This window comes from Cherax quadricarinatus, chromosome 61 (assembly GCF_038502225.1).
Source record: "Cherax quadricarinatus isolate ZL_2023a chromosome 61, ASM3850222v1, whole genome shotgun sequence".
NCBI classification, from domain to species: Eukaryota; Metazoa; Arthropoda; class Malacostraca; order Decapoda; family Parastacidae; genus Cherax; species Cherax quadricarinatus.
Genome location: NC_091352.1, coordinates 2301007 through 2324175, shown reverse-complemented (window position 1 = coordinate 2324175; position 23169 = coordinate 2301007). Strand labels below are relative to the sequence as shown.

Here is a 23169-nt window from a genome sequence, read left to right as displayed (position 1 = left end):
CTTTTCAAAAAACCAAAAAAAAAAAAAAAAAAAAAAAAAAGACATTTTTGTCTTTATCAACAATGTCCCTCAATAACTTTAGAGTTATTTGCAATCTCCTTTTAAATTTCTAGACTCTAGCAGTGAATTCTTTATCTGATATCACCTGTTGTTTAATCTCTTTCCAGACTTTAAGAAACATCCTGTGCTAGCTGCACCTGATGGTCTTGTGCTTTGTTGCTCTTGCATAACTAACTTCTAATATATTTTTCGTTGTTTAAAGGTTACCAAACCTTTATTTTTTCTCAGTATTATCCTTATTTTTAGGGATTTCTTGATCTGTCTCCTCTCTTCTTCATTATCTCAGTTTCCTCATTTAATGTCTTCTGCATTTGTTGTAAGGATGCTTTTAAATCTATTTCATTTTTTAAATTAATTTTCCTTATTTCTCTTAATCCCTTTTTGCCTTGCCTGAAGTTGTTCAATTTTAGTAAATATCCATCCATCCATCCACTGGTTTCCTTGTCAAGAAGTATATAAGCATAGCTATCCTTAGACCATGTACCCTCTGCCATATTTTTTGTAAACAAATGTACCACTGAGAGAGAGCGAAAGAGTGAGGGTGAGAGAGCCTGCATGCGTGCATCTACTCTATTTGTGGTTGCAGGAGTCGATTCACGGCTTCTGGCTCTGTGTGCGCATGTTTGTTTTAGGATTTTGGTATTTGATGTACTAGAGAGTGAGCACGATGTATACAAAGAGAATACTATAGTGAAACTGGCTATTTAATTATACAGTCTTGTTGGTAGGGAGAAGGGTGGGTTATCAGTGGATTAGTTGTGCCCTTCAAGAAAGGGATAGCTAGGTGGAAGTGATGATCATTTATCATTAGTAGTAGTAGTAGTAGTATTCTGCCATGGCGGGAAATGCCCGTGTAGAAAAATATATATTTATGTAAATTGTTAGATAACCCAAGCCTATTTCCTCTTGTATATCTTGATGCGGCTTACATTGGATGCCTCGCCAAACCATCACCACCTTCACCTTGACCCCTCGACATCTCGACTCGTCCATCACCACCATTATCGTCTCCTCCCATCACTATCATCAGAGCCCGGAAGTGCCTGGAAAATAGAGCGAATATGGAAGATGATCGTGTTGGCATCCTGGAGACACAGCTTGCACAGGCAAAACATATTGCAGAGGAGGCAGATAAGAAATATGAAGAGGTATGACCTAAATGCCCATGCGTAATTGTTAGTGGGAAGATCACCGGACATCCCACATAGTGTGGCATCTCTGTTAGCAGGAACGAGAGCAAAGTTTGACTAAAATTGGGTAAAACATAAAATTATAACTTTTCATAATATAAAGATGATAGTGTATTTTTTTTTACTGAAGGCAAATCTGGCACCATCACTCAACTTCACTACCATGCTGACTAGGTTTAGTGAATGAGCTAGATCTAGCATGTAAGAGTTCGTCAGATCGGTCCCTGGTATTCATTACTCAATTTGGTAAAAACATATTAAAACTTGCTGCCTCTTTCCTGCTGCAGTTTTTTGCAGAAATTTTAGGAAGACAATCATCTCTCAACTGCTTTAGCGGTACCAGTAGTGGAAAGCAGAGCAGCAGTACTACAGGACGAGGGTGCCGGCTGTTGTGAGTTGCGGACTTCCACTCATATTTTGGTGACATTCCTTTCCTACAGCATGCGCAAGGTGCTGGAGAATCGTTCCCTGTCAGATGAGGAGCGTATGGATGCTCTAGAGAACCAGCTTAAAGAGGCCCGATTCTTGGCTGAGGAAGCAGACAGGAAATACGACGAGGTGATTGCTGCATGACGACAGCTGGAGTGCGTGTGCCTTGAAGTACTCCCTGGACCCGCTAGTAGTTACTTTCTAACTCGTGTCTTTTGACCTCTCCTCTCTGTTGTCTGTTTCAGGAGTGAGTTCTGCCCTGTGTCATCTCTAGGTTATCCCATGTGTCTAACTTCTCCATTATATACAGTAGTAGAATAATGGCAATCTTAAGCCACCTTGTGCTTACTAACTGCCACAACTACTCACATAACCTTGAGTTTTTGTATATTACCGTGATGAGTGTTCTTTTCAGTCATAACAGTGAAGCATGATTAACCACCGTGAATACTGATGTAAGCAGACGTCCTTGTAGTTTCTAACTCTTTACTGAATAGCAATCTTAAGAAAAATTTTCTCAACTATTCTTAATATTTTGTAAACAAATTTTTAGTTTACCCTCATGTTGTATAAACTTGATAAATTCAGTACCTTATTTCTCCACTGTACGAAATGTGTACAGTTGGTGCCCCTGGGAGGAGACTTAAGCTGTGTTGCTCCCAGCTACTTCAATACTTAACCTTTTGGCGGCTTTGCTCGCCACTTTCCTCTTGACTGACAGCCCCTCCTGCCCACCACAGGTTGCCCGTAAGCTGGCCATGGTTGAGGCTGATCTTGAGCGAGCTGAGGAGCGTGCAGAAACTGGTGAATCGTAAGTGTCAGGTTTAAGGGTGCTACAGCACTGGAGTTTTATCTTCCTCCCCTGAGGTTGCAAACCTCAGGAGTGTGTGTTTGTGTAGAACTGATTCTTGCATGCAATATTTTAGAGGACATTCTTCAACGTGCATACTCCTGTGCTCTTGTGTTAACATGCCTCTTCAGAAGTATGTTAACAGGCTTTCACTACTATGAATAGTTTCTTTGACTTAACTGCAGCACTGTGAGAATCTGTTGAGAAATGTTCTTAATTGTAGTTTTATCTGCTACCAACACTAGGCTGGGGGTTGCAGGTGTCTCAGCCATAACTGCGTTAAACTTAAAGTTATCTCTCAGGACTTCACAGCTGTGAGCAGTAGTCACTTTGTAGAGCGTGGCAGACAAGTCAGCAGATGCCTGCTCCAGTATTAACAAATGTAGTCAAGCTTGGGTTTATAGTTTAGCAAGAGTGTGTGTGTGAGGCATGTTGCTGGCTTAGGTCTGCTGCGCTCCCTATCCAACTACTCACCACTCATTTAGTCTTCTCTTCACAGGGACTGGGATTTGTTGTCGCATCTAAATATTTTGGTGTACATTATATTTTTAATACCTCTTTGTAAGCACTTATTTTTGTTGCTTGGTGTGTTTATAATTTAGTTTTATAAGTTTCTGTATAATAAGGGATTTTTGCATGAGTTATTTGGTTACAGTTTTATATACCACCTTGCACGGCCTCTCACGCTGACAAGTTTCACTATTATTGAGCTTGTGTTCACTGGGATTAATCAAAATAATATGGAAGGGTAGATATAATGTTGACTGGATTTAGCATACAGGGGTTCATTTATGCTTTTAAGTAATGCTGCTGGACAGTGATTTATTGTATTTTTTGGGGGGAACAATTGCCTGACACTGATTTTTGTCATTTGATGAGCCATTCAAGTTAGGCATTGATCACTCCCAGTGTACATGGCCATCAACACCATACAACTCTGGTTAGCGTGGAGCTCACTGCATGGCACACAAGTAACTGTAGTGCTTTTGTTTGGTTGTTGCCTTGTTGGTGCTGCGTGATCGGGGTGACAACTAGCTGGCCCGCAAATGCGTCATGCTGGAGAACGACCTGGAAAGAGCAGAAGAAAGGGCAGAAGCTGCCGAGGGGTGAGTATATTTGGGTATAGTCACTGTACTACACTGTAATAACTACTGACCCCAAATTCTTGATTTTTGTTGGTAGCAGTAATAATACTGTACCTTAAAACTTACATGGGAGAAGTCTACAATAACCAAGCTTTATTTTTAGTTAAGTTTAATCGTAAGATATTGTACTATTTTTGCCTAGCTAAGTTATGAACAATGATTGTGTTTATGTTAATACTGTAGTTGAAACTCCATACTAGTTAAAACAGTGTAGATATATAGTGTAAATTGGACTGGTAATGAAATATGTTGAAACTAAAACATGTTGGTAGTGTAAAATGTATTGCAATGTCCCATCTTATCTTGCAGTAAGATTGTTGAACTTGAGGAGGAGCTGCGTGTTGTTGGCAACAACTTGAAGTCTCTTGAGGTGTCTGAGGAGAAGGTAAGAGAATCACTACACTTTTTTTTTTTTTTTTTTTTTTTTTTTTTTTTTTTTTTTTATTATTTCATATTACAAGCTAAGAATTGTTACCCCTGCTTATAATTGAACAATGAGAAGTGATGTGTGAATTGCACACATTAGTTTAAGTTGTAAAGCATTTATACCTGTAGTTGACTTCTGTGATCTAACTTGATAGATAATGTTCATGTCATCCAGTATTTTATATAAAGAACATGTTGCTGCAGTAATTTTCATATTTTATTTCATTGATTATAGCCAAAAAAAAAACGTTTGTTTAAATAAAACAAATGTGAAGTACAATCATAACATGGCTGGTGCTCAAGCACATGGGAAGAGAATACTAAAAACTCAACCAGTGTGCTAACTGCTGTTCCTGTGAGTTTTAGGCTCTCTTGCCTCATGTTCAGACCCCACCCATTCTGTAATATGCTTACAACCATGAAGTGAACTTGTGCGTCAAAATGTGTGTGTTTACACTCTCCTTCATAGTACAATTCCAGTCCTTCACATGGTTCACAGTATATGACTTTACTGTACTATAACTTATTCATATTATCTGGATGCAATAAAGTCTGAAGTAATTTAACTTTTTAATGCACTTGGAGTGAGTATTGATGAAAATGTTTTATCTTTTGGTCACCCTGCCTCGGTGGGAAATGGCTAATGCATTAAAGAGAGAAAAAAAATATCGCTCATGTCTTTCCTGTAGTAATTCCTTAGTTTAACTTAACACCTTTTTATTCTGTCTGGTGGTTGGTTACTCATGTATGTAAATCATTACAAACAAAACTTCAGTGTAACCCAGGAATATATGGGCCTATGTGGCTGGTGGTAAAGAGCCCAGACTAAGGGAAACCTTAACTTAACATTCCCCAACAGGCCAACCAGCGTGAGGAGGCTTACAAGGAGCAGATCAAGACCCTAGCCAACAAGCTGAAGGCGGTAATGATGCAGCGTGCCATTTTAGACCATATTTTATATATTGTTGACCTGGATTTACAGTGTTGACAATTCTTCCAGTCTTCCAAATGTTGACAGTCGTGTTCATCTAGTGTTGCTAATTGTTTTCTTAGTTTTACTAACCCATTGTAGGTTATTTTTAATTGAAGTAATGCATTTTATATGACTAAAGTTTTGTGTTGTGTGACAGTGTGAAACTAATCTTTAATTAGTAATAGAAGACTAATTATAGGGGACAGTTTGTCCTATTGGTGCTTCACACTTGCACACATTACATGAATATTGATGTGTGCACGTCTGTGTTTTACTCACATCTGTTTTTCAGTCTTTGATGTTTATACTTATGTGAATTGGTACTAACCTGGACATGTTTTTGTGTAAATGCAACAGTCTGCGCAAAAAGAAGACAAGATGGAGTCGCAGCTGAGGAGTTTGACACAAAGCTTAAGAGAGGTAATATCATCATTTGGTATAGGTGGCTAGTGTTGCTGGCTAGTATTACCAGGGGGTGTTGGATGGTTGGTTGCTCCCACCCCCTGCTCCCCTCTTTTTTCCTATCGTGGCTGTTCTTGTATGATTGAGTCTAATCAGTGCTTTGAAAAATCCTTGGGGTTATAGGCTCCTCGTATACTCCTTCCTGCAGATAGGGTATGCTGGTTGCATGTCGTGAGTACAGCTAAGAAAATGTGTAGGAATGTCAGCTTTGTGGTGGTATCTTCGTTTTGTATCATGGCTGGGGTGTAATGTAGAGCTGTGTCGGGAACTCAGAGGATAGGCAGATATCCTAGGCAGCAGCAGCACCTTCCGGAGGCGATACATAAGTCATGGTAGTGTTTGTCTTAGTGGGTGCCTGTCTTCTAAATGTTGTGTTAACTTGTGTTACCATTATTTTAGGCTGCACAGAGGGAGGATAACTTTGAGGAGCAGATCAAGGAGCTGAGTCATCGTATGAGAGAGGTATATGATTCCCTTCTTACCCGCACCCTTGTATGAGCCGCTTCACCTGCCTCCACACTACTAATTTCTTTCAGCATAAACACTAGTTTGCCTTCACACAGCTTCAATAATAATGTGCCACCATGCTTAGCCTACTTAATTTTTTGTAAACACACTAGACTAAAAGTAACATTTCTTGCTTTGGTAAACCTGTTAGACATCAGAGCAAATGAAACTTTCAATGAACCAATGCAAATTGCAACACAAAGCTGATTTTTTCTGCACTTGCTGATTTCTTCTCTCTGTGCCACCTTGCTTCCTTCACATCTTGCCTGTCTGCAAGAGGATGATTGGAAATATGGGTCACTGGGAAAGGGCTGTACATACACTGTTTTACTTTTAAGCTTCACTATAGGCCTTGCTAGTGAGACAAGGCTTGGCTTTCATCAGCTGTGACTACTGCAGCTTTTCTGCTTTACTTCTGGTTCTCTTGGTGGTGGGAAGATGCCATGAGTGGAGTGCTGACCTGTAATGGGTATGTGTCCTTGGCATAGTGGTGGGTAGGCTCACCCACCCCACCTACTGCTGTTTTAAACTGGTCAGTGTGTCGGCACATGCTGGTAAGTAGCCTATTTCTATGTATGAATGTAGAACTTGCATGGAATTTTCTTTCAACTGCATCAGTGTGACTGTGAAATATTGTGCATTCATGTTGAAATTGCCTGCGAATAAAATACTATTCAGATTACTAGATACGTGTGCTAACTTGTGATGTCCCCCAGGCTGAGGCTCGGGCTGAGTTCGCCGAGAGGTCTGTGCAGAAGCTCCAGAAGGAGGTCGACAGGCTTGAAGGTATGTACTCGCATATTTTGACAACTGAACACCATGTACACTATACACACCACTGTCCAGTGTGCATGTACATGTGTCCTTGCCACCGTAGTGTGCACACGTGTGCTCACAAAAACCAAAGTACTCACATACACACAAACATACACTACCTTCGTCCATCATCCCTATACTTGTATATATCTTTTCTGTTACATTTGTTATTGACCTCATTGACTGCTACAGTTTTAAAATGACTCTAATGCATATTAATGTATAATCCCATAACTGCAGACTGTCCATTGTAATAATCGGTAATCTTGTCCTGGAAATTACATCCCAGTATTCTGTGCAGTATTCTTGAGCATTACCATGTTTGTAAGAAACTTTTCCCTTGCACGCTCCAAGTTGTTTATAACATGTACCCGTTATGGCCTTTGTTAGTGGTTCGTTATCTATTGAAGTAAATAAAATTAATTACTACAGTTTCACCATTAAAATTTTGCACGCCAGTCTTAAAAAAAAAAAAAAATAAATCTTCAACTAGTTGGCCTTGATAATTTTGAGTCGTTGGTTTCATTTGAAATATATTCTAATAACTATTGATAACTAGTTGACTTTTAATTTCTCGATGAAGTTATACCCTTCGGTACACACATTCACTACTGACAACATCTGTGATCGACTACGGCACTGCTATCACGTCCACACTCACAAAAATGTACAGCGCAAACGTCTGTTCTTCAGTCAAATTACCCAAATGGCACGTCAAGATGAATCTCACATCTATCATTGGCTTCTTTTTAGAATTGGCATTTAATCTATTGGCTGTTTTATTTCCTTACGCATCATCGCCAGTGCAATAATCCATGCCACTTCTGCAACGGATCAAGCTTATATTTTATTTTGCTTCTGTTCCAATTAGCAAGCAACTTTGGACTGTTGCCTCTCATAGCAGTGTCAGTGGCCGGGCCGCCGTGCTAACAGTTTGTGTCTACTCTTTCTTGTCGTGGTCGCCGAAAATTACAATCCTAAAGTCCTTGTAACCCTCCCCTTTTTAATTCCTCTCAATGTTTAATTATAAGTTTATTTTTTTCCTTGTTAATGATCTTCATACAGTATTATTTTCCTTTAAATCTTGTAATTATTGCACAATCTGTTTTATTTATTTTGGAATGATGGATAATTTTATTGTATAACTTTCAAAAACCCAATTTTGCATTGCTTAGTTAAAAAAAATGAAAGAGAAACTTTTGTGTTGAGGTGTTAGCTAGCCGTGCTGCAGCTTAGACTACTCTAGGTTAGATGAATTTAACTCCTGGCGCTGACCGTGCCTAGTAGTAGCCAGTGGACTGAGCCTTCCTGGGAGACCCATCCACTGCTTGTTGTCCTCATACAAGTTGGGTGGTGCCTCTAATAACTACCTGCCCCAACTCCTGCTCTCCAACTCACCCACGCTCATGTTGTGGGTGGGTGAGCAATGTAGAGGGCACAGGGTGAACTTCAGGTGACTGAGAAGACCACGTTGAACTCCAACAAGCAGTATGACCTAACAAGACCTGCCTCTTTCTCTATTTTTTTCCTTAAAATTCCCATTTTTTTTTTATTCCATATTTGTAATGTGCTAGTGTCCTGAGGTAGCCAGTGTGCAAAGAAAGCATCAGATGTAGTTGCCTAAGTTACTATGTAGAATGTAGTGCAGCAACACCACTTGGGGAGTAGTTTTTATTTAAAGTTTCTCCCTCTAATAAAGTCTGTTCCATAAGTGGTATTACTACGCTGCATTGGTGTCAACATTTCGCTTTCATCTACCAGTCTACTTACCTTGTGTAGTGCTGGCTGCAGGCCTGCCTCCCATGCCCATCCAATCTTCTACTCATCCTCTTCACCCCCCCCAGTCACTAGTAAACTCTTTCCCAGTTCCCTGGTAACCACTCTTCTGGTCCTGCTTAAGTCTTCATGTATAGTCATCACAGCAGACTTAAATAGACCTGTAACATCATAGGCTTTCAGCCTCTGTTATGTGCCTTTAGTATCCCAATCTTTATCCCTCTAGAATCACTACTAGAAGAGTTCTTGGCACATAACAGTGGATCTGTTGCATCTTTTAATGATCCATCTTTAAAGAAAGGATTTAACTGCAAAGACAATGCCTGGTGGATAGGCAGAAGATAGTAGCATCCAGGACCTGCTTTAAGGTTTAGTTTGGCACATAAGTAGTGTCTGGAGCCTTAAAGCTTGAGGAGGAGGGTTGGTACCATCTTGGGTAGACCAGCTGGTACTGCACTCCCACTCTGCATGCCCCCACAGGTATTTGTCCATTTTTACTGCTGGATATGGAACATTATTGAGTTCCTCCTTACTCTTCAGCTCTCACATGGGATATGCCAAGGATACCAAGAGAAGTCGGAGCCATTGCTTGGATTGTTCGATATGTGGACCAGGCGCGAAAAAAAATGGAATTTTTTCGGGTGGAATAAGTTACTTTTATCCTTCTGAATACAGTTACACTCCGACTTCACTTCACATGAACATACCTGATACCAAGATAAACCCAACCATGTTGAATTTATTTTTTAAAACTGCAAAAGTTGTCATTGATTAAAGCTAAAGTGCAATCAATAGTTGTGGTTTTTACTTGGTAAGTGGTATAAGATTGAGAGTGGTGAATCGTCGTGTTTAGTTAAATCCTGTCTTCTTATCCATTCCCCCAGTCCTACCCACTTCACATATACCATAACAAAGAGGAGCCTGAAGAATGGCTTACCTTACTCCATCCAATCTTGTCCCTCTTTGATTGGACTTGACTTGACCTTTCTCGTGAGCATATTGACTTAAATCTGACCTTTCGCTTAATTACAAGTGGCATAAGTTTCAGTTAATGTGATTAAACAAAAATCCTTTCAGTTTTTGCTTTGAATCGTCTTAAATTAAATATGGTGCTAGAAAATAGAATACAGTGATAATGTACACATATTGTCAGTCATCACAATGTAGTGTATTTACTACCATTAACTGAAACTGTGCACTACATTGCACCACCTGAACACACCACTGATGACCAAGCCTGAGTAAGACCAGGCTACCAATTTCTCTGCAGCAGTAATTAGTTAAGGTTTTGTTGAGCATGGTGTGCCTTTTATTTGTGTGCTTTAAAATTTGATTTTGATTATTTTTTTTTTTAGTTTTGGTTTGACTTTGTTTTGAGTTTATTTATACGTACAGTAATAGTTTAATTTTTTATTTCTTAACACTGCATGTGTGTGTTTTTGTGTCGTTTTGTTTGCAGACGATCTAGTTGCCGAGAAAGATAAGAGTAGGATGCTCCAGGCTGACATGGAGGCCACTCTACAGGACATCCAGAATATGTAAACATTACCCGAGGACCCGCTGGAGGAAGCAGAGTCACAGGTTGGCATTGTAACCCTCGCAAGTGCTCTCGCTGCCCGTTCTTTTCTTATGCTGCAGTTCTTTCAAAAAGGGATCGGTATCTAAACCTTTCCTTAATAAATCTATATTTTCTGAGTCTAGAAATTGGGTGCTTTGGCTTACTCTTGTCTTTGCTAATTTCTTTAATTTTTTCAGCGAGCTTAAACTTTTAGCACTTGATTAGATTTTTTAATGAAGAAGTATTGCGTGATTTTGTTACTTGACTATGAATTAAAATATCCAAACATCATACTTGGTACATCATGTAATATCTGTACATGTGTAGTAATATTTATGTTGTGGGTATAAATAGTAAAAACATTTTACCATTTTAGTTAAATTGCATTACTCCATTTTGTATCATAGCTTGATACCGTAAAGAAGTAAGGGGAATATAACTTGCGGGAGTGTAGGCTTTGACTTGTGATAATCTTGCTTCCTCCGGTTTAGACCGGGCTAAGTATAGAAAGGTTCCAGTGTATACCGGCATCTAGAAATTTTTCTGCCTTTAGACAGTGGTTTTGGCATGTTAACACAACACTCTGAAATACCTTTGTATAATAGGTCTTAATGTTAAAATTGATTGTTTGGCTAGCTGGTCATTGAAAGGTATTTTTGAGTGTTTCGGTATGAAGTTAATGCCACAGACCTATCAGTGTGATCACTAATAATCGATCTTTGCTAACATTGTACTTAGGTGATTCTCAACTATCATTATGCCAGTTGAACTACCACACATCTAAAGTACTGCATACACAGCCTTGTTGAGAATTGCCGTGGCACTTCAAAATTAATTAACCTTCCTTTCTTTCCATACTAACCAAAGTCTCTCCCACTCTCTCCCTTTCAGACGAACTTGTCATTCAGAAGGAGAGGTACAAGTCCATTACCGACGAACTGGATCAGACGTTCACCGAAATGTCTGGCTATTGAGCTGTCCACCCTGATGAATCTACTAAACTACTACTACTACTAGTCCATAACTACTCTGCTCTTACCCGCCACCACAACCACCATGATCGTTGCTCTGCTACCTGTCATCTACTTGTTACCCCCTTACTATTGCTAGTCACTAGTTGGTGAGGGTGTGGTTGCCTTACTTGTGCTATTTCCCAGACTATGTATATATATACTTATGGTATATATAGATGTAGTCTGCCCCACACCTCCAATTCTGCTTCTGCTGGAGGTCTTTATACAAACCATGGTGCAGCCAGACCAACACTATGAACACAGACAGAGGAAGGAAGCACACACAAGGCTTCTTCCTGCTAGGGTGTTCTTGCTGCTGGTTCTGGTGTCTTAACTCCCTGCAGCAGCAGAAATGGCAAAACCTCACCACTGCCCTAGCCTCGCCACTCCTTCTCCAGTTCCATGTCTGGGGGCCTGGCTGCCTCCTGTAATACTGCCAACTACCGGTCTTCTCTTAATAACTTGTAGTGCATTGTTGTAACAACTCGCCCTGATTTTGTAATGCTGTTCAGAAAGTAAGCTTTCACCTATGTAGATATAACATGTACAATTTTATACTTACAAATTCTTTTTATTTGATTCTGCTATTGTAAATAGGAGAAAGTGAGTAGGTGTTAATGTGTGTTGGGATGGTGTAAAGGTGTGGGTGGAAGATGACCCACTAGCCAGCAACTAGCTACTACTAGGGCGCCGCTCACGGTCATGGATATGATAGTAGTAGTTTAACAACACGCGGCGGCGGCGCTCAACTTCCCTTCTCACCTCAGTCGCCTTCAGCTTCTGGGAACTAACTCTTTTTGTTTTGGCCGTGTTAATTGACCTGTGTTTGTTAATCTCTACTTTGCAGACGAACTGGTTAACGAAAAGGAGAAGTACAAGTCCATTACCGACGAGCTGGACCAGACTTTCAGCGAACTGTCTGGCTACTAAACACTCTCTGCTCCAAACTGTTCTGCCATCTCTCTTCCTATGCCCTCAGCTGGCCTGTAACCTATTTTTTCACAAGCTTATGTAATTCAGTTTATAAGAACTCTTTTTACTTTCCTTCTTTTTATGTGTTGCATTTGACCTCCAGTTAAGTCAGTATCATCACTAAATCATTCGATAACGTTGGTTAAGTCTGCCATTGAGGTAATTTAAATGTTATTAAACTTAAATTTATTAAGAAACCTTGTTTTTGAAGTTAATTCAAAAAGCTAGGTTTCATGTACACTATGGCTTAATAACATACAGAAATAAATATTTATTATGAAAATGGATTTTGTTCTTGTTTTTCGCTCTAATCCCGATACGACCACGAGTAAAGAGATCTGAGAGCGAGTGGCCCTAAGATGATCCTAGGACCACTACTGCCACAACTAGCCAGTGGAATGCCTGTAAAATCTTTCACCCATCTATTACAGATGAACTTGTTAATGAGAAAGAAAAATATAAGAACATTGCGGATGAGATGGACCAGGCGTTCTCAGAATTGTCAGGATTCTAAGTGTGGCAAACTGGTGGGCGCCAACACGGTGCTTGGACGGGCGTATGTGTCCGTGGGTGTGTGGGCGGGGTGGTGCACTCCTTCCCCACCTGCGGCACGTTCACGCCTCTGCGGACTGACTTGACTGACGGCCGACGCGCCCCACATCACCACCACCACTACCAACAACGCCTGGCCCGCCACACTATCGTCCGCCGTGTATAAGGCCAAGCCCCAGAGGAACCGAGCCTCAATAAAGCCCACACCATACCTTGAGGGGAAACTGGGTTATATTGAAGCTCCGTACTCCCCAAGTAGATCACCTTCAATAATGCCCACGACCTATGTGGTAGCAAGCGTAATCGAGGCTTTGAGAGTCGTTGGGTTCTGACCACGTCTCTTGCTCTGCTACAGTATGTAAGGGTGCATAGGTTCACCTTCTTAACTAGAGTTGCAGTCAGTCTTTATGCGTCATGCATTTATTCTATATGGATTATCAATATGTTAATATTATTCAATTTTTAAATCTGGATCTTATACTTACAGAATGATTGTACACTGTGTTTAATGTGTAATAAATTTTGTAAACAGTCTTTGTTTTTGTTTCCTCAAACATTTTTACCATGTATTTTTTTAGGAGAATTTTTACTTACATAACATGGTATTACAGTTGAAGATAAATGGCTATTTGTCTGTAGAACACTAAAATAACACCTTTCATTAACAGACTAATGGGGATAGGGGGGTGTTCAGTAATGCCGCTTGTCTACAACTCTCGAATTGTGAAATTAATATTTTAGGATTGTCTGGTTGTCTTCTGAAGTAGTGGACTTAGTGTCTGGTTCACTTCTGCAACAGCAGACAGAATATGGGTATTGCAACCTGTATTATTACAGCCTGTTTTAGCTTAGTTTTGAATAAGAACACTGCACTTTTTCAGCTCATGTTTAGTTATCCCACATCTTTGAACCTTTAATTTCCATGAAATTTCTGTAAGTGTTCTATCGAACACAAGGGCTATCAAAGAGGAATTTGTTGCTGGTGTGATGTCTCTCTAAAATTTTCTAGGAATAGCCAAGTTCAGCATCAGTGTCACAGTGCAATGTTTTGAATGTGTGGATTGCTTGAAAAACTAGTTTTCAAGTTTGATCTGAACCAACAAATAACATAGCCCATGTGAAATGAAAATACACTACATTTGATCTTACAAACAATGGTAACTAGTCAAGAGGCATTATCACAAATGCAATATACTCTAATCACATCACAGTACAAACGTGTGTAAATTCAGGGGTGGAAAACTGAGAAATTCTTAGTGTAAGAAGGCGGCATGTTAATAAATTTAGCTTCAACAATTTGAGAATTGGCCAGAGCAAGATAAATAACCAGACAATAGCCTGGAGCTCCTAAATCTTCACTAGTTCTTTTATACACTGAATACAGATGTATACAAGGTCTCTATAAATGTGCATTGCTGAGGAAACCTAAAAGATCAAATATAGAAAATGTTCATGGGAAAGCATTAAGCCAGTAGGAAAGGTATGGTAGCTCCAACTGTTTGGATCAAGAGCCCTTCACTGGCATCAAGGCACCTCCCTCAAAGGGATTGGCAACAAAAGAGGATAGTTGGAAGCTATAATGCAGTCTGAATAAATATCTTGATCTCTGATATAAAATAGGTTTCTAGCACCTTGTAGGTTTAGTGCTTCTTTTTGATCATAAGTACTGAGACTACCAGATGACAGCAACTGTTGAAGGCAAATTTTCTGAACAATTATAATAAAAGAAGCACTAAACCTACAAGGGTCATACAGCCCTGAACTCCAAATCATGCTGAGTTCTCTAAATCATTCCATTGAGCTGTATAGTCCTTGTGGCTTAGCACTTCTTTTTGATTATAATAATTCCATTGAACACCATCAAGGCTGGGACTTCGCAAAAATGACGTGTGTGTACTGTAGATACAATGCAGCACTGACTGCAAAGGACAAAAATGCTATAATCAAAAGATTACAACAAATAATGAAGCACATATTTTAACATAGGTGTTTTAGTGGTTATTATTTGTATCTATTCGCTGCATTGCAAGCTCCCAGCCATAGTGCTGTATAGTCCTTGTGGCTTAGTGCTTCTTTTTGATTATAATAATAATAATCCCAGCCATAGTGAAGGTATAGCATCCCCCATGATGCAATTCACAAGTTGACTGACAATAAGGCATATATTTACTACTAGAGACCTTTCTAACTTTCCCTCTGTTGTCCTTTCCCACCCTTGCTACTCTATAATCCTGCACCATTCCCTGCCCTGCTATGCTGTATGACCCTTGTAGATTTAGCACTTCTTTTTTATATTATAATAATATTTACTGCTAGGTGTACATGGACAGCGGGTGTAAGATTTGCCCATACATTTCACCCTGCCTGATAATATAATTAATACATTAAGATTTTTTTGGTTACAAATCAAATATGTATAGTGATACTATACTCCAGTGTAACAGACTATAGAGGAAAAGGAGTTGTGTCTGCTTAAATGAAAATCCACTGCAGTGACTGGACTGGTACAGAGGAGTATGCTGCAGTAATGGACTACCAGACATGAACACATACCCAATGCAACAGACTTAGTCTGCTGCACTGCTGGCACTACTGGATGTACTAAGAATAAACTAATACAGCAAAGTAAATTACAGTGCCTGAAAATAAAAGGTAAAACTTCTAAAAGTACAGTAGAACACAATAATTTTCCTTACCTTTTGTGCTGAATAGATGAGCTTATAGTAAGTATATTCCCATGCTGTCACAGGAGCTATAGATCTTCAGTAGTAACATCAAAGATGATATGGAAGATATACAGGTAGATGGTGTGGGGGAGACCGTTTGCTTTGCTACACCACATTCCCTACACACTCATGCCACTGAGACTCCCAACTCTACTTTCTTATTAGTTCAAGTTTCTGCTTAGCTCTCAAATTCACATGCTTCTTAGCACCATCACTTGCTGAAGAGGCCACTGTTAAAAACTATAAAGTACTTTATAAAAAAGTAGCAACACTGCAAATTCAGGGAAAATTGGAGACTGATATTTGCCCTGCTCACTCAAGAACAATGAAAACTGACAGGCTCTAGACATAGCCCATAAGGGACAAACCTGCATTGAAGTGGACCTGCTCTGCTTCATTGATAGTAGTTCCAGACGCCATCCATATGGAGAACCGCCTGATGCAGTAGATTTAGTTTGTTACATTAATAATTCTACTGGCAACCCCCATACAATGTTCTCAGATTTTGTCCGGCCAGATTTAATGGTCATTTTATCCAATACCCATTATATTGAGGTCTGTTTTATCAAGGCTTTATTTTAGCCACTGAGTTACAGGTCATCTTAATTTGCTCATAAAAGAAAATAGATCCTTAAAGCAGAGAGATGTCACTTTCATAGCCACTACAAAGAATTCTACAACAAATTATAAAGGGAAAGTAAAAACTGCAATACAGCCTCTCCTCATTTAATGACGGAGTTCTGTTCCTAAGACTACATTGGTAAATTAATGCATCGCTAAGTGAGGAGCATACTATAATGGTAGTGGGTTTGTCAGCCATCTTTCATATTGTTTTAATGTCACCTTTGCACCATTTATAATATTTCTGGTATATTTTTAAATGTTTATACAGCAGTGTACTGTATATTGTAATAGAGGAAATCAGCTCTAATATACATTATTTAGGTATGCAAACTGGTCAGAGAGCCCGTTGTAAGTCCGAGTCGTCGGTAAACAAGTACGTCGCTAAGTGAGGAGAGGCTGTATACAGACCATACCACGGACGGGAATAGAACCCGCGATCAGAGTCTCAAAACTCCAGACCGTCGCGTTAGCCACTGGGCCAGCTAGCCACAATAAGATTCATCCAACTAGGTATATTTATACACCATAGGCGCTGTATAGCCCTTGTGGCTTAGCGCTTCTTTTTGATTATAATAATAATATACACCATAGGAAGGTTAGCATAGGCACCACTGTGACCACAAATGCAAGTTTTTACAGACGAATCTCCAGCTAGCGTGGCCGTGATGAACTCTAGCTCATTACGATTTCGTGAGTCATGTTAACAGCTTTGAGGGGACCTGAGCTAGAGTTCATCACGGCCACGCTAGCTGGAGATTTGTCTGTAAAAACTTGCATTTGTGGTCACAGTGGTGCCTATGCTAACCTTCCTATGGTGTACAAATATACTTAGTTGGATGAATCTTATTGTGGCTAGCTGGCCCAGTGGCTAACGAGATGGTCTGGAGTTTTGAGACACTCTGATCGCGGGTTCTATTCCCGTCCGTGGTATGGTTTGTTTGCAATCGTGTCATTACGATTTCGTGAGTCATGCTGTATACAGTACTAGTCTTAAGAGTAAATCATATGTACCACAAACTTAGGGAGCACAAAAATGAAAACCAAGATGTTTGTATATTCTTTTTATTGAGTTTTCCAAGTTTCATGTTCTATAAAACAATACTGTAGAAAATTTCTTAAAAAATAAGTCATCTTACATGTGTGAGATAGAAGATTCAAGGAAATGAATCCCTCAGTAAAACCACAACTAGACAAGAGCACTCTTGACCCAAACATGACAGTATTTCATGACTAATTTCCCTCACTTCACTACTTTATCTCATGTTGATACTTTCTGTCTCACATCACTTCTCATCTTTCATTGTTAACCAGTAAAAGAAATATAGTATTAAAGCCACATATAATGCCCAATATCCATAATAAACTCTCCCCCTCCCTTTATTTGTACCTAGTAATTAAAATGTGGATGAAAATAACACTCAAATCAGTCATGTAAAGCACCATTATGATTGGCCAGTAACAGGATGGGTGATCGCATGGACAGTCTTGACACTGACAAGGAAACAAACAGGCCAACTAATAGCTTTTGTCCCTGATAAGGTACACAAACTTGATACTTATATATTTACAAACACAAATGCTTGTATTCTGGAAAATTTCTAAATTCAGATATACAGTACTACCCTCTTAAAATATAATAAGAGTTTTGCACTGCAGTGAGGAAATTGTTAATTTTCAGAATTTGTAAGTATTGCTGGTTAAAAAAAAATGTCCCTAGTATAATTGAACTATCGTATAAGTAATATAGCGAGGGACAAGGATATGTCTCTACACAATTTGGCTATGGATCCTTTCATTCAGACATTTAATGCTTCAAAAATGATCTCCAATAAACCCGTTATACACACTAGTTGGCCTTGCCACCCTCTAAGAGGTACAGTAATTGGACATGTAGATCCAATACATTTTATTTATATACATACATATATTTTTCAACACACTGGTCATCTCCCACCAAGACAGGGTAATCCAAAAAAGAAAAATACTTTCACCATCATTCACACACAATCACTGTCTTTGAAGAGGAGCGAGCAGATACGACAGTTCATATGTTGCTCCAAATAGCAAATATCCCAAACCCCTCCTTTCAAGTGCAGGCAATGTGCTTTCCACCTCCAGGACTCAAGCCCAGCTAACCAGTTTCCCTGCTCGTCAGGTCCCAAAAACCATTTGCCTCCACTCACTCCTAACACTTTCATATGAGCGCAAGGCATGGGTTTTGAATGCTGCAGCAAGGAGGCCAGAGACAGTGGGGACCTCATGTTTGAGAGCAATGTATGGTATGACTATCATGCAGAGGGCTGAGGAGGGGATGTTTGGACATGTAGAGAGGTTAATGAAGAAGGTGCATAAATTTGGGGTGGGAGGGATAGGGGGGTCATCATAGGAAAAAAAGAAACTGAAATTAAGGGCTTGAGCATCAAGGAGATAACTGGTTTTTAATGGAAGTGCTGGAGTATAAGCAAGGTAGCTTTTATAAAGGGATTCAGAGAAACCAATTAGCCAAATATGAGTTCTGGAGGTGGTTAAAGCAGCACCTGCACACTAGAGGGGTGATGTTGTAAACAGAGGGTAATCTGACTGTGATTTCAGCTAACTTTTGGAAAGATGGCAACTGAATAAACTGTGATGGATGTCTTTTCTTCTGTGTAACCCCGTCTCGGCAGGAGATAAACATGGAGTTAAAAATATATAAATTAATGAATGTACTCACCTATATGTGGCTGAAGGGGTTTGCAGGAAGTGTGGGGGGTAGGGTGATGGGCAGGGTGGGGGTGGGGTGGAGTGTGTATGAGGAGGAAAAAAAAAAAAAAAAAAATCAGTCGTGTTTTGCGAGAAATTGTTAGGTTAAGCAAATGACACTAGTAAGCTTTTTACCAAGGTAGAAGTAATAACATTTGTTTTTTATTCATATTTAAATGGATTCCTATTATTATTATAATCAAAAAGAAGCGCTAAGCCACAAGGACTATACAGCTCAATGGATTCCTAGAACTGTGAGCAAATGATCACTAACTTTGATGTAAAATTCTGGCTTGGTTCAAAGATTTTACAATACTAATTCCTTTTTTGTTAATAGAAGGGCAAAACTCTGCAGTTATCTTTGACCTTAAGAATTTCTGAATTAAGTTTCATGTTGTCTCAAAGCAGACAAGTGCTATGGCTTATGGCCTATGGGTCTGACTTGGGAATATTATCAAGTTAGATCAAGTCAAAAGTGATTTCGTGTGTTACCATAATTTAAAACTTCCACAGATTTTATTAACAAATGTATCTAGCTTACAGGTGTTGAACCTTCCTTCAGTTATACTCAGCACTTACTTTTATTATCCTTTCTGTCTCTATTTTTTCAACCATTAATTTGCATGCAACAATTTTCTTAAGTAAATAAATAAGAAATCTGAATCTTGATCAAATCTATGTTGATTGAAATGCATTTATACATCCTCATCAAATATTATAAATAAGGAACCTATTGCTGATTTTCTTCACCAATTTCTTGAGAATGTAATGAATAAAAGGAAAATGCTTATAACTTGTAATAAACACCAGTCAATATCACAACTGAACACAGTAAAAACACAACATGAGACAAGTACTGCACATTTCAGCCCAACACAGAGACTATCTTCAGATGATTAAAAAGTGTACAAGGAATGAAGGTAATATACAATGGCAGGTTATATGCCTTAAGGAATGTGAAGGAGCAAATAACTCAAGGATACAGGTAATTATAGCATCAGATTTTCCCTCATAGTTGTTGAAATTGGAATGTGATGCAATTATAGTTACTTCAAGAATCTTCTATTTATAAATATAATTTGTTCTCTATCTAGTTATTATGAATATAGTTCTCAGCATGGTATAGAATCATAACTATAATATTAATTTGGCTGTTTCTATTATGTTGAGCCAATTATACATATGAAACCAATATGCTCAAGTTGGCTATGATTGCATTGTGACCCAATTTCAACAGTTCAAAAGACCAATGGAAATCAGATACTATAATACTCATGCCTGTAAGCCACTTGTTCCTGCATCTGACTTAGTTATGTGACCTGCCTTTGTATACAAGCTTCAGCCCTTGTATTTCATTATGCTGAAGAGGGCCAAAATATAGTGTCACTTATTTTCTGGGTTTCTCTGTCATATATATTTTATATTTATATACATATAATGCAAGTATACGCCTCTCAAAAAATAACTTCTTGAAACCCGCCAAAAGTAAATTCATATCAGCAGTACTGTTAACTCTCAGTGTTTAACCCCTAAACGGTCCAAACATATATATACGTTCTCTTCCTCAGTGCCCCGAATATTTTGAAAAATAAAAAAATTGTTTCTTTCATTGAAATAGAGAAAAATTTTCTAAGTGTTACAGGATTAAAATAAAAAAATTAGGGTCAGTATTTACTGAGATATGAGGCTGCAAAGTTGGCACTTAATGCTCACCTGACGGCAACAATGAGCCCTGCCACTTGAGAAAGTGTTGCCGATATGCCTTTTTTTTCTCATTTCTATATTATTTTATAAAATTTTTATGTTCTGATAATGACAATTTATTGCAGTTCTTGGCATTTCATAACCAATTTTTGTTCTGGCACTAACCCTTTCAGAGTCCAAGGCCAAAATCTGAAGTGGTGCCCCAGTGTCCAAGAATTTTCAAAAAAAAAAAAATTTTTATTTTTTCTTATGAAATGATAGAGAATCTTTTTGTGAATGTAATAAAACAAAAAGTATGAAATTTGATGGAAAATTGACGAAATTATGCTCTCGTGAATTTTGATGTGTCAGCGATATTTACGAATCGGCGATTTTGCCGACTTTGACTCCCATTTTAGGTCAATTACATTATTCCAGTCGACCAAGTTCTTAGCTATTTCACTAGTATTACTTCTATTCTATCGATTGAGCACAAGAAATCGCCAAGTCAACTGTTTCAACTACAAAATAAAGTGACCGGAAATTGGTGATTTGGCCAATTTAACACAAAGTTCAAAATATTCCAATTTCAAAATAGGGTCCAGAATAAACAATGTAGGTATTCCTGGCACTAAACTACCATTTCCTCTGTTCATTAGTTATGTTTTGAAGCTTTACAAATGAATTCCATTTTGATTTTTTATTCACATAATGAATTTTTATTCACACCAAAAATAGAAGATTTATTGTTATGCAATATTGTAATAATTGTATAAATATCATCACCATATTTGTGAATGTATATTAGACCCACCAGCTGACGTGTATTAGACGTGTGAGGTCGTTTGTTTACTCTTGAACATCGGCAAAAATTTAACATTTCCGCCACTTTGAGCTCAGTTTCAAGCCATTTCCAGTGCTAAAACCAATCAAAATTATCTCTATTTCTGTAATATTTCTTCCATTCTATCAAATGAGACCAAGAAATCACAAATACAACTATAAAAAACATACGAAAAAACACTACAAATTCGCTGTTTTAATCGAAAATCACGGTCTCAGTTTTTTTTTATCTCATTATACACAGTGTGCTGCAGGATTTGTTTTATGTGGTGCACACATACCACATAGTTGTATTCTCACATATCTAGGCCCAAATTTACCACTCACAGTTTATCAGAGTGAGCTGAGCTCATGACGTAGATCTACGGTTTGGACACTGAACGTAAAGCCGTAGATCTACGGGACGGACCCTGAAAGGGCTAATATTAGGTACTGAAATTGTACTCAGATTGTCACAAACACATTGACAGTCATTTACTATTGCCTAGGAATATACACAAGTATTTATAGGTCCCAGCAATGTTTTGGATACATGGGAGTATAGAAGAAGGAGGAGGAGGAGGAAGAAGGAAGAAGTATAATTGTATGTGTGTGTACCTGTGAGACAGATAAAGAGAGATAGAGACAGAGACAGAGATAGACAGACCCTAAACTTGGGGTTAACATCACTTTCCTCTTAAAAGGGGAGTGTTAATATGATATTACATCAGTGAATCCTTGGTGTTTGCTGCACTGTTTGCTCGAGCTGGCACTCAATTTAACTGGTGCTCCCACAAGGTACTAAGCAGTCCCAGATTTTTTTAATATGGTGCACACCGAGTGCTAAGACCCATTCTATGCTGACTAGGCATCTCAGGCCAATCGTGCCAAATTTGGAGGCAGAAAAATTAAAACGTATATATACGTTTGGGGCGCTAGCGATAAGAACGTATATGTACATTTGGATCGTTTAGGGGTTAAAAAAAAAAAAAAAAAAAAGCTAAGAAATGACAGGCAAAGAAACAGAGCAACAATCATAATGCCAACACTTAGAATTCTGGATGGAGTCCCTTGAGTCTTCGCATCATATACACTAACTTATTTCTAACTGCACTGAATACATTTATGTTACAAAAAGTTGTAGGTTAACTAATTCTTGAGGTTATACCTAGCACTTTCTCTTCTCAAGTTTCTTCCAACAATTTGCCTATTTAAAGAAAAAGTACTTACATCAGACTGAAATTCCAGTAAACAAACACTGCATTCATCAGTTTGTAGGTGTGGAAAAGAAAATTGTAATGACACTATAAAAAGTTCTAGATATTCCAGTAATTTTCAAGTTAAATAATCATTTATCACTTGTTTATTGGTTCAGCTTATTTCCAAAACTTTCATTTAAAATATACACAACAAAGTATTGAAAGTAATGGAATGCAAATATAAACAAAGACTTTTTCAATTAACAAACAGCAGAGACCTAAATCTTCAGCCAGACTGCCAATAGTTACCAATCTTTATTTTAAAAAACTGTACACAGATTGATTCCAACTTGCAGTGTTTTCTAGTATTGCTCTTCCACAATCATAAATTTTTAGAAGAGGTGCTTTCCACAAGCATACATTTTTCTTAAATACATGTACACTTTAAAAAGTCACTTATAGCTCTAGAGTCCAGATGGCATAACACCAAGATTTAGTAATTAACACTAACAGATCACCAAGTTTGTCCTCACCACACATTGTTACATAACTTTCCGGTGATACTCTGGCGGCGCTACTCCATAGTCTTGGATACTGTAATACGTCTCCATATTTTTCACTGTAAATCTGTAAATTAATTTTTT

At 38.5% G+C, this 23169-nt stretch overlaps 2 protein-coding genes across 32 annotated transcripts in view; one reads left to right on the top strand and one right to left on the bottom strand.

The window, feature by feature from the left end:
- Tm1 (tropomyosin 1) overlaps positions 1-13260 on the top strand; it is a 115170-nt gene extending 101910 nt beyond the window's left edge. For 5 of the 31 annotated variants that reach the window (XM_053792156.2, XM_053792157.2, XM_070098128.1 and 2 more), the window contains 6 exons: positions 1691-1808; positions 2420-2490; positions 3984-4059; positions 4960-5022; positions 6759-6828; positions 12053-13260. In XM_053792156.2, coding sequence (XP_053648131.1) covers positions 1691-1808; positions 2420-2490; positions 3984-4059; positions 4960-5022; positions 6759-6828; positions 12053-12135 — 481 coding nt within the window. In that variant the 3' untranslated portion in view covers positions 12136-13260. Of the gene's footprint in view, positions 1-1090; positions 1209-1690; positions 1809-2419; positions 2491-3438; positions 3490-3564; positions 3636-3983; positions 4060-4959; positions 5023-5430; positions 5494-5934; positions 5998-6758; positions 6829-10093; positions 10216-11083 lie in introns of those variants that run through there. The other 26 variants (XM_053792160.2, XM_053792142.1, XM_053792165.2 and 23 more) reach the window with 22 other exon arrangements.
- Positions 13261-17125: 3865 nt separating this feature from the next.
- Positions 17126-23169, bottom strand: part of MRG15 (MORF-related gene 15) — a 66527-nt gene continuing 60483 nt past the window's right edge. The window contains exon 9 of the mRNA XM_053792138.2: positions 17126-23152. Coding sequence (XP_053648113.2) covers positions 23068-23152 — 85 coding nt within the window. The 3' untranslated portion in view covers positions 17126-23067. The remainder of the gene's footprint in view (positions 23153-23169) is intronic.